Source organism: Leptonotus elevatus, chromosome 15 (genome assembly GCF_054856555.1).
Source record: "Leptonotus elevatus isolate MCC_2025b chromosome 15, RoL_Lele_1.0, whole genome shotgun sequence".
In the NCBI taxonomy this organism is placed as follows: domain Eukaryota; kingdom Metazoa; phylum Chordata; class Actinopteri; order Syngnathiformes; family Syngnathidae; genus Leptonotus; species Leptonotus elevatus.
In genome coordinates this window covers 867734-881547 of record NC_141253.1, presented here as the reverse complement: position 1 = coordinate 881547, position 13814 = coordinate 867734, and the positions used below count along the sequence as shown (strand labels likewise).

The 13814-nt window shown below is 43.4% G+C and overlaps 2 protein-coding genes across 7 annotated transcripts in view; both read right to left on the bottom strand.

Annotated features, from left to right (window-relative positions):
• Positions 1–1540: 1540 nt before the first annotated feature.
• On the bottom strand, positions 1541–8125 carry sec14l7 (SEC14-like lipid binding 7). Of its 3 annotated transcripts, XM_086097679.1 has the most exons (12): positions 7850–8113; positions 7221–7296; positions 5926–5969; positions 5790–5852; positions 5529–5717; positions 5275–5370; positions 5139–5199; positions 4979–5062; positions 3767–3873; positions 3569–3708; positions 3114–3283; positions 1541–1907 (listed from the first exon to the last, which is right to left on the bottom strand). In XM_086097679.1, exons 1-12 carry the CDS (start codon positions 8000–8002, stop codon positions 1822–1824), a joined length of 1269 nt encoding a protein of 422 aa, XP_085953805.1. In that variant the 5' UTR covers positions 8003–8113; the 3' UTR covers positions 1541–1821. The 3 variants fall into 3 exon arrangements, with proteins under 3 accessions (XP_085953805.1, XP_085953806.1, XP_085953804.1); XM_086097680.1 differs by lacking the exons at positions 7221–7296; positions 7850–8113 and adding an exon at positions 6682–7212; XM_086097678.1 differs by lacking the exon at positions 1541–1907 and having other exon boundaries at positions 2269–3283; positions 5139–5370; positions 7850–8125.
• A 290-nt stretch (positions 8126–8415) lies between these two features.
• zfyve16 (zinc finger, FYVE domain containing 16) overlaps positions 8416–13814 on the bottom strand; it is a 17753-nt gene continuing 12354 nt past the window's right edge. For all 4 annotated transcript variants that reach the window (XM_086097669.1, XM_086097670.1, XM_086097672.1 and 1 more), the window contains exons 12-18: positions 13452–13556; positions 12929–13079; positions 12763–12843; positions 11323–11485; positions 11010–11115; positions 10755–10931; positions 8416–9762 (exon numbers count right to left, since the gene is read on the bottom strand). In XM_086097669.1, coding sequence (XP_085953795.1) covers positions 9604–9762; positions 10755–10931; positions 11010–11115; positions 11323–11485; positions 12763–12843; positions 12929–13079; positions 13452–13556 — 942 coding nt within the window. In that variant the 3' untranslated portion in view covers positions 8416–9603. The remainder of the gene's footprint in view (positions 9763–10754; positions 10932–11009; positions 11116–11322; positions 11486–12762; positions 12844–12928; positions 13080–13451; positions 13557–13814) is intronic.

Here is a 13814-nt window from a genome sequence, read left to right as displayed (position 1 = left end):
TTTATATTATTATTTATATTTATAAATAATAATAAATTTTATTAGTAATGCACTTTACATTTCAGTAAGTTCAAAGTGCTACAAAGTTTTTTTTTTTTTTTTTTTTGTATCATATATTATATTTAATATTTTTTATATTATATTACCATTATATGTATTTCACTTTTGAATTGCATTTTTTTTTTTCACTCTTTTTTTAATGTATTTTTATTTTGGCAATTGTGCTCCTCCATATGGCCTGACTCTCACGCAGACAAAATAAGACAATATCGATCGTAGTCACAGCATCATATATGCATACAAAAAACTCTGTCGATGTATTGGATATTTTGTATTTTGGAATTTCCATGTACTCCTCCGTGAACCGGCTTTATGCCCCTGGCAGGGTCACCCATGGCAAACAGGTCCGAGGTGAGGGGCCAGACTAAGCACGGCTCAAAGAGCCCTAATGATGAATACAATGAATGGTCTTCCGTCCCCCTTGCCCGGACACGGGTCACCGGTGTTTTGCTATAAGTCCACATGTGCACTTGGCACCAGGACACCCTCGGCCGCAGTCCGATGATGTCAATATTGATCCACTAAATAAAAATATATTGCAACAATTAACTGTCACTGGTACTCAGGTTTAAATATGTTATTATGTATTTTAAAAAAAACCGTGTAAAATTGTTTTATAAGAATTGCACTTACAAATACACGTTGTAAATAAGATCTTTGAAATGAATTACAATTCTGTCCCAGGCTGGTTTTGACATGGACTTTTTCCCTGTCCGCTTCCCGTCAGTAATTATGCTTATGATTGTATTAAAATATAGCATAGAATCTGTTTTCAATGACCTGAATAATTCGAGGTTCAACAGAAATTCAAAGCAATATTGAAACGTGACTCAGGTCAGATACGTTTGCTCTCGCCGGCATTTGCCGCCTTCTCTTCGCACAGCATTGTGGGAAAGATGCGTCCTCCCGCTAGGCTCCTCGATGACGTCCACTTCCGGGTAGCGTGACGTGACGTTCTACTTGTAAACAACTGCGTCACGCTCCCTTGCTTTGAACCAGACGCTGTTACGTAAAGTCACGTGGGGCTCCACGTATGCGCCATGTGTACATTGTTCATGTATGACATTTGATGACATGCTTATGACGTCACACTCATACCGCTTGTGAAGTGTCGCGTTGCAGCGTTTGCGCCAAAGTCAGCGCTTACGTAATTGGCGTGACCGCGCGTTGGCCTTGCCGACAGCGCCATCTTGGGGCTGTTTTTGAGCACTACATAAATTTATTTTGAACATCAATTTGACAGAAATTAGAATTTGTTGTAATGTCATGTTTGTAATTTTTGGCACTTATTTAAAATAGTAATTGAGAAAAATAATAATCTTGTGGTATTTTTCGTGGAAGATGATTTTTATGAAGCGCTTCAGTGTTCTGCAAAAAGTCTTTCATTTGTGAAAGTCAGGAGAAATTGTCTTTATTTACGAGGAATGGCCAACATTTGAAACCATTGATAACTTTTTGAAAAAATGACAAAACGTGGCTGTTTCAGCGCGGGAGGTGACGTATGTTTATTGTTTGCGCTCGTTCTATTAATGACGTCACGTTGTCGACACGCCAGAGGAAATCAATTACGTACAATTAACTGCAGGAATTCAGACCAATTGTCGACCATTTTGAGACATCGCCTGATCGCACGCTCGGCGGCCACTTCATTAGGTACACTGTCGAGGCCAGGTGCGCCTCATTAAAGAGCGCCACAGCAAACGTTCCCGCCATCGGCAGCATCAAAGCGTGCGAGCGCAGAGGTCGCCATCATCGCGGTCGTCATGGCGACGGCGGAAGCGCCTCCACCGTGTAGCTGAGCCGCTTGGACTGCAGCACGCTGTAGCTGTTGTCGAAGCACAAAACGTCTGCGAGCGTAAAAGCACAAAAACACAAAAGCACAAAAGCACAAAAACAAACACTTGATTCAAGTCAGGTTGTTTTTCTTGCGTGCGTTTCTTCATCAAATTGGATTTCATTCATTTGATTTGAAGGAAAGAAAAAAAAATCACATTTTGGGCTATTTCCTTGTATTTTTGCTAATCGTACTTTTTGTGTTTCACTCCACTATATTATCTTTTTGTTCTGTGTATTCTGGTATCTAAGTGTATTTTATTTTATTTTGCTGTATTTGTTCGTGTGCCTACTGTGTTTTTTGTATTATATATTCTAATTTGTTGTATTCTGTGGTACTTGCTTTTACTTGTAGTGTATTTTTTAGTTTTAGTGCATTGTAGTTTCTAGTATTGAATTTTCTTGGAATTTAATTAGATTTTTCTGGTCTGCATTTTCTTGTACTTTTGTATATTCAAGAAGTGTAGTGTATTTTCTTGGGATTTTATTTTTATAGCATTCCTTGGCATTGGATTGTATTTCATTGTGCTTGATTGTATTTTCTTTAATTGCATTTGCTGGTATTTTACTGTATTTGCTATCATTTCGTTTTATTTTCTGATATTTTAATTTGAGTTAATTTTCTGATATTTTAATTTGAGTTAATTTTCTGATATTTTTAATTTGAGTTAATTTCCTGATATTTTAATGAATTCTCTGATATTTTAATTCATATAATTTAATTACAATTTTCTGGTAGCTTTACTTCACTGCATTTTCTTGTACTTTTGTATATTCAAGTATTGTAGTGTATTTTCTTGGGATTTTACTTATGTTGTATTTCCTGGTGCTTGATTGTATTTTCTTTTATTGTATTTCACCGTAGTTTAGTTTCTTTGGTTGTATTTTGCTGTATTTGCTCTAATTTAATTTAATTTTCTGATATTTTAATTTTAATTAATTTTCCTGGTATTTTAATTAACCCTCTGATCATTTCAATGTAAGTAATTTTCAGATATTTTAATAACATTTCTAATATTTTATTAATTGTCTGATATTTTAATTCATATAATGTATTACCTTTAAGGAAATATTCTAATTACTGCTGTCTTGTGCTTCATTTTCTTGTACTCGATTGTATTTATTCGTACTATATGTTGAAAAGTACGTTTTTTTTTTGTGTGTGGAAAACGTACCAAAGTTTTCTCAAATGAATGAAGTGACGCGCGCGTTGCACTCACACACTCCAGGTTCGGGGCACGTGACCCCGCCATCCTCGGGCACCAAGTGCGCGTTATAACGTTGGCTGGGAACGACCTCCAACATGGCCGCCATCTTCTGCTGGCCGCCGGGCGCTGTGCGTCGGTACACGCCGAAGCCGATGTCTGCCCCGTCGCTGGCGAACTGCCACCTGCCGGGTGCACGCAACCCTTCTTTCAACTCTTTTGCCTGCCATTCCCTCCCCCCCCCCTTTTGAAATTTTTTTTTTTACTCCTCCGCTGTAATTGAGGGAAATATCTTGTGCGCTCAGGTCTAATGTGAAAGTAGTGCTTTGGCGCCATCTTGTGTTATCTCAGTGCTAAGGAATTACAGGTGCAGACAAAGAGTGAAAATCTACGAGGAAGGTTTTGCCATTCTCAGTAGGTGCCACAAGATGGCAGCAAAGCACTACCTTTATATGAGCCAAAAGATGAACCTGAGCAGGCTGCCGGGGGCGCCGATGTCGTAGTCCAGCTGCAAGACGGCGCCGCGGCTGACGGTGGCCGTGCTGTCGTACTGGACCTTGATGGAGTTCTGGATGTAGTACGAGCGCGGCACCGTGCCGCCGTAATTGATCTGCGGATCATCAATCATTATGATCGCCGTCGCCGTCGTCGTCGCCGCGTGCGCTCACCATGCTTCTGCAGCCGGGGTCTCCGTCCGGGTCAGTCCGGGTCCCGCCGTACGCCACAGGAAGCTGCTCGGCGTCCACGTGTTTCCGAAGCACTTCCTGCCAGTTGCCTGCTCGCACGGGGGACGACCGGCGTCACTTGTTGCTAGGCAGACTTTGAATTACGGATAGACCGATAATCCGCTATTCGGCATTTTATGAATATCGGCATCGGCCTCTTTTTTTGTTTTGATGCCCAATAAGCAGCAATTAGCCTGCGAACTAACGGTTAGCTTGCGAATTAGCAGCTATTTGGGAGTTAGTGTGCGGGTGAACGGTTAGCGAATTAGCTAAACATGTTGCAAATCCCAAACGCTGTTTAATAAACATGTCCTTGAAGGCATTTAAGCGGTCAAGTGCTGCAGTTTTTATTATTAATTCATTATTAAAAATGATGACACCATGTTTTTTTTTTGCAAATGTATATCGGCTTCAAATATCGGTTATCTCCCCGACTGCCGATAATCAGTATCGGCCCTTAAAAAAACACATCGGTCCATCTCTCATTTTGACTGACTGTGACCTAAATCCGTGTTCTTTTCACATTCTCATCTGCTTGACCGCGCACTGACATCAAAGTTACTTAATATCGTCATTAAAAGTCATCAATTGACATGCGTTAGGATTAATGTCCATCCATTAACCCCATATTTTCTCTCTTAAGCATTTATTCTGTGAAGAAAGTAAAAGTGAGCATTCATCTTCAAAAACAAGAAGTGTGTTCTTATCGCAAGACGACGATTGGAATATTTTGCGATTAAACTTTTAAATCTTTGACTTTGAACCTTTCAGTGCTGAAGAAAAACACGTCTACATTATTATCTGCACGATGATTCGTGACTGCTTTGAAGTTGCTTTTGTGTGTACCCTCCCCCTTTAGAACAGCAACCAGGGCTATACTGGCCATCTGGCGTACAGGGCAGATGCCCGGTGGGCCGGCCTCTTTTGGGGCCGATGCAGTGCTTTTTCATGATTATTTTCCCACATTTTACCACAGCAGTCCAGCCCTGACAAAAACTGCTATGTGTGTCCCCTTCCCCTTTAGAACAGCAACTGCTATGTAACTCGTAAAAATACAATAAAAAGAGAGGGCGTGGCGAAGTGTTCTAGGTTGCTTGAACCTGACAACTTGAAATCCCCAACCCCCCCCCCCCCCCCCCGTGCCGGTCATCTTACTTCCGAGAATGACGAGCTTGCGTCGCGTCTCCTCGCACAGGAAGTGCTTGATCAGGTTGTAGGCAATGGGAAAGAGTTTGGGAGCTGCGGCGATGAGCAAGAACACCGTCAACATCTGGCAACATCTGGCAACGTTCAACAAAGTGCTCAAAGGAGTTACCTTTGATGAGAAAGACCCTCTTGAGCCCCTCGGGGTAGTTGTCCTCAAACATGGTGAGGATCTGCGCGGGCAACGAACGCGCTGTCAGACATGCGTAAACAAAAATGGCCGCCGCGCCGGCCGGGCGGCCACCCACCTCGCCGTACGTCTCGATGGCGGGCTTCCACATGTGCTTGAAGCCCAGACCCTCGCAGTCGTAGATCAGCGTGATGGACTCCACGTTGACGCCCAGCTGACAGAGAGAGAGAGAGAGAGAAAAAAAACACTGTCAGGGAGGAGGGAAGAAGGAAGCAAGGACATAAGAGGAGGAAAATAGGTGGCGAGACCCTCACAACGCGAGAAAAGGAAGGAAAGAAGGAAAAAAGGAAAGGAGACGAGCCGTGTGCAAACCTGCTGCGACTGCTTCCGACACTCCCTCTGCAGCATCTCCATGTTCCTCAACTTGGTCCTCATGAAGTCCTGCTTGCTGGCCGACATCAGGAGCCCTTTGGGGTCCAGCGGGCCCACCACGTCGTACCAGATGGGGCTGCCCTCCTTGTCGCGGCCGCACATGCCCCCCGACACGTAGCGCCTGATCACCTGCGGCGGCAGACGACGATGACGATGATGACGATGTCACGGCAGCGCCATCAGAACGCGGCCGTCGCAAACCTCGGGCGGCGTCCAGTCGCAAATGATGGTGTCCGCCTTCATGTTCTTCCTGAAGACCGCGTGCTGCAACGCACACACAATCGAAGTCGAAAACAACAAGACGAGGCGAAATGTATTGATCGATAACACAAATTACCTTCCTGATCATCACTTCAGCTTTGGGCACATTGAAACTTCGGGCTGGAATGAAAAAGCAACACATTTAAATAAGAACAACAACAACAACAACAACAGATACGTTGAGAAATGAAACAGAAAAAAGATAATAAGCAGTAAACAAAAAGCAAAGAATGAAGAGAAAGAAAATGACGTAACAACTGGTGAAAATTGACGAAACTGAAAAAAAAAAAAGTTCCATCCATCCATTTTCTTAACCGCTTGTCCTCACAAGGGTGCTGGAGCCTATCCCGGCTGGCTTGGGGCAGGCAGGAGGCGGGGCGCACCCTCAACGGCTCGCCAGCCAATCGCAGTGGAAAAAAAGATGACTAACAAATAAAAAGGAAACAGTTGAAGAAAGCGACATCGGGGCGGCCATTTTGTCTCTCGCTGTCCACTGAAAATGACATCATCACCATTGCTCAGGTAACAGCCAATCACGGCTTACCTGTTTTCTGTGTTTGGTCATGTGACGTTGGCAAGCTGAGCTGTAATTGGCTGCTAGTACATTTGTTTATCCCCAAAAATATTTATGTTGACTTCCCTTTTAAGTTTATTGTAAAAAAAACAAAAGAAAAAAAAAGAATAAATAATTGAGTAAAGTAACAAATTATTGATAAAAAAACAAATGATGAAAATAAGAACACAGGATGATTTCGGAAAGCAAATGACACAAAACAAAACAGACAACAGCAATAAATAATATTGAATAATTGAAAAGAAAAAAAAAAAGCACAAAAGTAAAGCAGACTGAAAAGCAAGAAAAAGGCCAAGTTTGATGAAACTGGAAAGCGCTTGAAGGTTTCCGGTGAAACTTGTGAAAGTCTCCCAACGGTTGTGTATTGGAAGGTCAACACCCCCAAAAGCTCCCATGCTGATCTCAAACCCGTTTCACTTGAACCGGGAAAGTGGACTTTCATCCTCCATTTTGTGCAAATATTGAACAAATAATAATAATTGACCAAGTCAGTGGACGCGATGTCAAGTTTGTCAAAAACAACTCGAGCTTTATTTGCGCTTCGGGGAAACTCGGACGAACAAAAAACAAAACATGCGAGCCACTTTTGAGTTTCATCTGCAAAACGTCGACGTCACAAGACAAACAAACGTCATCGACCGTGAATCGTTCGTACTTTTGCTTTTTTCAAGTCAACATCAACCTGGTGATCAAGTTTCATCCAACAAGGCTTGATAAGTCTTGCTGATCTTTAATCCTCCTTATCTTATCTCTACTCAAAGTTCGTGCGTGTGTGTGTGTGCGTGCGTGCGTGAGACCTCGGAGCCAGCGCAGCAAGTAGTGGTCATGTTGTGCCGGCAGTTGGGGAAGGATGTCCCCGATGCGGTCACGAAACTGCAAACACATCCAACAAGCGACTTTGAAAATGCAAACAAAAAGATCAACTTTGCACTTTCAGCTGCGAAATTGGAAAAATATTAGAACCCAAAAAAATAGACGCGAATAGTGGACAAAAAACAAGAATAAATGAAGTCAGCAAGGAAAGTACAACAAAATAGTTAAGGAAAGCAAACGGTTGGTATAAGAAAAAAAAAAGTTGACTAACCCTAAACAAGAAATATAGTTAAGCTTAAATATAGAAGTACTTGAGGAAAATAAACACTATTGAGGAAAGTAGTAATAATCGGAACATACTGAAATTTCCCAGAAAGCCTACATTTTTTACCAAAATAAAAAGTGAGGGAAAGTCAAATTACGGAATTATTCTCAGATTCTGAGATTAAAGTCAGAATCCTGCCAAACTTTTTCCCCTCTTCACTGGCCCTAATCCTGTTCCGGAGGAAAGTAGTAACACACAAATGAAAGATTTGTTATGTTCTAACGATCAAATAATGACCAGTAAGACGTACTTGACACAAGCAGCAATCTTTTCTTTTTCTTTTTTTACCTGCTTTAGCGAATCAGCTTGTTTGGCGCTCAAATCTCCAACGCGGCCGCTCATGTTGCCGGCAAAACCCGCAGCCTGCGAATGAAGGATGAAGGTCGGAGGGGAGAGCACACGCCTTGGGGGAGGCCGCCGGGACACGCCCTCTACACACATCTTGACAATAAAGTCAAAGTTTGAGCTAACAAAAAAAAAAAAAAAAAAGGTTTAATTTCAAAATTGTCAGCATTTGTTGTAAACTGTCAATTATTGATACATTTAAGGAGACAATCAATGAGGCGGCACCAACAATCTTTTTAAACGTGTGATACATTCACGAGAGGGAAAAAAAATCATCAGTGTTGATTACAGTTTTATTTGTTTCTCAATACATTTGCCTCCGATTTCAATCCGGTTTCGTCACGTAATATCGACGCGTTTTATGGAATGCGCTTCCGTCTTTGCCACTCACGTGACCGTACGGATGCGACGACATCCTATCAAAAATATCAACTCTGCTTGCGTGCGTTCAAACTTCGACACTCCCGATTCCAAAAATACATCTTCCATATACAAAAACAAACAGATCATCTCTCCGAAGCAGATTTATTCAACCAAAACGACAACAAAAGTGAGACTTGGGCCTCACTACGGCGCCGAACGCGCTCGATCCCCCCAGACGTCCGGTTTCGGGTCCGATTCTGTTCCGTCACGGGCGTCGCCAAGACGGGGCCGCTGGTGACCGTGTGACCTTTGAACCCCACACGGGTTTAAAGCTGCTGTGGTGCTACATTCATAATTATTCATGATCAAAAAAGCGTCAGCACAGTTGTGTGTGTGTGTGTGGAGGGGGCGGGGCTTCACCAACTATTTAATAAAATTGCCTTCAATCAATCAATGAGGTTCCTTCATAGCAAAAGTAGTGCTTTGCTGCCACCTTGTGGCATCTGCAGTAAATAAACGGACAGATCCTTGTTTCTTACCTTCAATCTTTTTTCTTTTTTTTTAAATAAAAAAACCAAAACAATTTTGTATCAACAAATAGCATACATTTCCTGATGACCACAGAAAAATATTTGAAATCACCTGTAGATGCTCCACGATGGCGCCAAAGCACCACTTTGGCCTCTATCAAGACTCTCTGCTATCTTCAACATTGCCGCAAGAGGGCGCCAAATGCACTACTTTGGCCTATATCAAGACTCTCTGCTATCTTCAACATTGCCGCAAGAGGGCGCCAAATGCACTACTTTTGCTAGACGGTTGAATTGGAAATGCGCGGGAACACTTTGCGCACTTGTTTGTTGTGTGTCACACGCTTGAACACATTCCAGAAAGTTCCTGTGAACAAGTCAAGCTTGTCATGTTCTCTTTTTGGTCATTTGTGGACAAGCGGCAAAGCGAAGACGTAAATGTGGTGCCTTCATATTTGAATTCAAATCACCCGAATGAGGGAGTCAGAGGTCGTTGGAGCGGGATACACGCAAACGTCACCTGTCAATCAAATGTCGACACATTCACGTTTTGAGACCTTGTCCACATTTGCTTTTGATGCTCAGAATGGAGTCAAAGAGAGCAAAAACGGCGGGCGGGCGAGCGAGCGCCTTCTGCTCGACCCCTCAAGTGTACACTGGGCGAGGCGCGCGAGCGGGGGGGGGGGGGGGGGGGGACACCTGTGGCCGGGTGGTGGTCAGTGTTTGCTCGCGGCTCCCCCTGGAGGCCACCTGGAGGTGTGGTCCTCTTCCGGCGCTGTTGGTGTGAGCTTGCGCCGTCCTCGCTTAGATGGCGTGCGTGATGAAGAAGAGCAGCTCCAGGTCCACGGCGGCCGGCGGCACGATGGCGCCGCCCCCGTGGATGACGGGGATCAGTGCGCTGTCCAGCTCGTTCATGTAGCGCTGAGGGAGGAGGCGGCCGCCCGAACCTGCCTGATACTCCACCTGCAATGCACGCAAACATACTTTTTTCAATATATTTTTCATTTAAACTATTTCTATTGGTTTAACAATTTTTCACTTTTGTTAACAAGAGTATGAAAACCTAGAATTTTTTTTAAATTTACATTTAGAAGATATAAAATCTGTGATTAATCATGAGTTAACTATTGAAGTAATGGGATTAATTATAATTGGAAAAAAAATATCGCCTAATGCAATTTAAAAAAATAAAAATAAAAGATAATTAAAGATTAGGAGCGTCAGGTGATTAATTTTTTTTATCGTAATTAATTGCATGACTTCACTCGTTAACTCACGATTAATCACAAATTTTCTGTTCTGTTCTAAATGTACAATAAAAAAAATTCTAGGTTTTCATACTTTTGTTAACAAAAGTGGGAAAAAATGTTAAACTAATAGAAATAATTCAAAATAATTTTTGACGTCTATAGTCGTCATTGGCAGTGAATGAGTTATGGTCCCTCGCAACCTGGGACACGTTTCTGTCGAACAAATAAGAAATTATAAAAATCTAAATATTATTGGCAGGCCTAATGTGTGTGAAAAATTTCGTATTACCTCTGCAAAAGGCCAAAATTGGTGCGCAATTCGCAAAATAAATTCAAAATGGTGGACTCCCTGCTAGGTTTAGCATATGGCTACAAAATACTTTTTTTTGTAAGTCTTAGGCTCCCAATTTTCACAAATCAACCAGGAAGAAGGAATTTTGAAATGCAAAAATGTGATGCCCCGCCCCCATCGTATAGTACATTGAAAACATTGAAAATCACCGATTGGCCAAACTCTACTCTGTTTCAGCAGGGTAACGCTGTGATTGGTCAACTGCTGGTCACATGACACATGGACACCATCTTGTTACCTTGCGTCGTGTTTCGTTCCTCAAAAATGCGCATCTTTACAGACAAGAAGAAGAATTGCTCCAAAACAATATGAATGTGGCAGCGTTCGCTGCTCGGGCCTCTTGCGCAACCTACCATGTCTTCGCGCGTGGACACGCGCAGGCTGAACGAGTTGATGGCGCCGGCCACGAGGATGGCGAGATAGCGCGTCAGCGCGCCGCAGGCGGCCATCGCGATCTCCTTCTGGAAGGCGGCGCACGCCGGCAGCACCGACGGCAGGCCGCAGCCGGGAGACTTGGGCTGGTAGAAAACCTGCGAGGACGCCGGCCGTCAACCCTCGGAGACCTTCGCCACTTCGATGTGCCAAATTACGAGTCGGCGGCGCGTCACCTCCGAACACCTGATGACGCGTCCGTCGCACTCAAACTCGGCGTCTTGCTGCATCCTCACGCTGCGCACGCCGTCCAGACTGCGCCCGTCCACGCCGCTCGTCATTCTGGACAGGAAGTCATCATTTGAGTTGGACTTTTTTATTTTTAATAATTCTTTGTTCTTCAGTAGTTCATTTGACAACAGAGAAAAACTGGCAAAAATCTTTTTTTGGCGGGGGAGGAGAATGTTTGAATATCATCGTGATGTGATGTGAAGAAGAAAAAGCTTCAAAAGACGTGGCCGATGTTCGAGGCGTTCCATTAAATGTTACCCGGCGTTGACGGAGGACGTCCAGTCCACCCAGCGCACGGTGACGTTTTCCCGGACGTCCGTCTCGTCCGCCTTCCCGCACGCGATGTTGAAGTGGTTTTGCTCGCGCAAAGCCGTGCGCAGGGCCTCCATGGTCTCCGGAGGCATCTGCACCATCAGACCATCTGAAAGTGTGCGAACATCACGATGTTTAAGTGAACTCGTTCTCTGCCGTGGTCCATTCGGTCCGCCAACTGGAATCCAACCGTTTAGTTTTGCACATGTACGTTCAAAACTGGGGCTGCACAACGAATCCTATTTTTAATCACAATCACAGTTTTCTGATCGTTGGCGAGATTTATATTTACAATGCGGGGCTCTGCTGCATCGCTCGCTAAGCACTTTCTTAGAATCTGTAGTCAGCCAACCACCAGGGGGCAACGTGTGGTAAAGTCAGCATCGGGCTTGACAAGTGATATTCACCAAGTTAATAGAAAGCAAACTCCCGTCGATGGAATTTGGATAGAAAAGCCTAATGAGGCATTTTATCACTCCGTGTCAAGCATCACATGACGATGGCTCGCCTTCTGCATGTTGGAGCTCAACATGCAAATCATTTGCATAAACGACGGGACCGCCCACTCATTAGACAGTACTGGAAGCGCAACAATACATTTTTAAATGTTTCTCTACATTTGGAACTGTTTATTTTGGATGTCTATCTCAGGATTGGAGTAGAAAAGATAAATATTTAATAACTAACCCCCAAAAAATGGTTGTGACCAAATATCCCGAATACGGTGGGAAATAAAAATGGACATTTACAAAATGGAAGCATTTGTAAATCAGAATCACGGGTTGGTTTGAGAATTGTTGAGGTACATGAAAAAAAAAAAAGGCCAATTTAATTTTGAATTAGGATCATTTGAAATCACTCCCCAATGTTCATATTGTTTAAAGTTGTGTTCGTGTTCTTATTTATTTCTCTTTCCTTTTTTTAGATGGGAAAATTGTTTACGGCGGGATTAACGACGACATGCACGTGTGAAGAACTGCGTGAAAAGTTATAAAATGACAAATTACAAAAAAAACACGTTAATAGAATTATTTATTCCATTAAACCTTAGTAAAGCTCATATTTTTAGGTAAATTCCTTTTTTGGCATGATTTATTGAAATCTACAATAAAAAATATAAAATGGTAATTGTGATCATCATGATGACAACTTTGATAAAAATGACGCTTATTAACATTTTGGTGATGAACGTGCAGCCCCATTCAAAAGCGAATGTGTCGCAATCATAAAGTTGATTTAGTTTCATTCATATCTCATTAGCGGCTATTTATCGTAAACAATAAAGACTTTATTGTTTGTATTCTATATTCAAACTATTAGAAACAAGAAAAAGATCAATCATTAGGACTTGAATTTTCATGCATGCAAGGTAACGAGCGTGTTGACCTTCCACGATGCTGGACTTGGCCACGAACCCCGTCGAGGCTTTCAGGGCGCCGTTGAAGACCACAAAGCTGGCCCCCGTCACTGCGACAGCACAGGAAGCAAAAAAAAAAAGAGTTTCAGCGCCGGCCGCCGTCTCACTCGGACCGGGAGCGCGAGCGGCGGCCACCTGTGCGCGTCTTGTCGGGCATGCTGCTGGCCTGCGTCTGGTAGCCGCCGTCCTCGTTCTGGAAGCACACCAGGTGCGAGTCGGCCTGCCAGCTCAGGCTGGCGCCGATGCTGATCACGTGCTCGTTGGCGCCGCTCACCACCCGCTGCATCTGGAAAGCGCACGTTCGACAACGGCATTCAAGAGAGATTTTGCTTTTCTTTTCGGCTCATGTCGGCGGTTTCTTTGTGACCCCCCCCCCAAAAAAAATCCAGGTTTGTGCAAATCAACAAGGAAACTACAAAAGCCACCAAATGGCTTTCACATGAAGTTTTCCCTCAATTTTTATTTTCTATTTCAAATGTTTTTCAGTAATTTTAAGAACTATTTGAACCATAAAAATGTCACCCCCAAAAAGATCCCCCCCCCCCCCCCCAAATCTATCCAATTCCCTCACCAACTCCCAATAAAGACCTTAGAATAACCTTTTATAAATCGCTCAGTCCTCGGCCAAGCAGGAAGTCGGCCATCTTGCGCCTCTCACCTCATTGAAGCTGCTTTTTGGGATGTCGATGTAGCTGTGGCCCATCTCCATGTGGATCCTCAGACCCTCCACAGACGCCAGACTGTACTGGTAGTTCCTCAGGTCCTGTGTGCAAACACGAGTTATAACGTTCTGCCACTATGTGACATTAGTGTTTCATGCTGGGCATTGGCAACAGGAACAGTACATTTTTATTTTCAAATTCAGAGCAATTGGCATTTGGAACATGAAGCAACTTGTTGTGGATTCCAGGCTAGTCACCAGTCCCCCACAAAGACACGTTTTATTGTCAAACTGTGTTATAGCGACTCTTTTGCACAATGTGTTTACGTCCATTTAATTTAGCGTCATTGTATTTGCTTT

Excerpts from the sequence above, each read along its gene's own strand:
- sec14l7 (XM_086097678.1), bottom strand. The coding sequence starts at position 8,002 with ATGTGTGTAGAGGGCGTGTCCCGGCGGCCTCCCCCAAGGCGTGTGCTC. Across the intron at positions 5,970-7,220 it reads CTTGCTGCGCTGGCTCCGAG|CCCGAAGTTTCAATGTGCCC; the intron begins GTCTCACGCACG and ends TTTTCATTCCAG. Across the intron at positions 5,371-5,528 it reads GTCGGAAGCAGTCGCAGCAG|CTGGGCGTCAACGTGGAGTC; the intron begins GTTTGCACACGG and ends TCTCTCTGTCAG.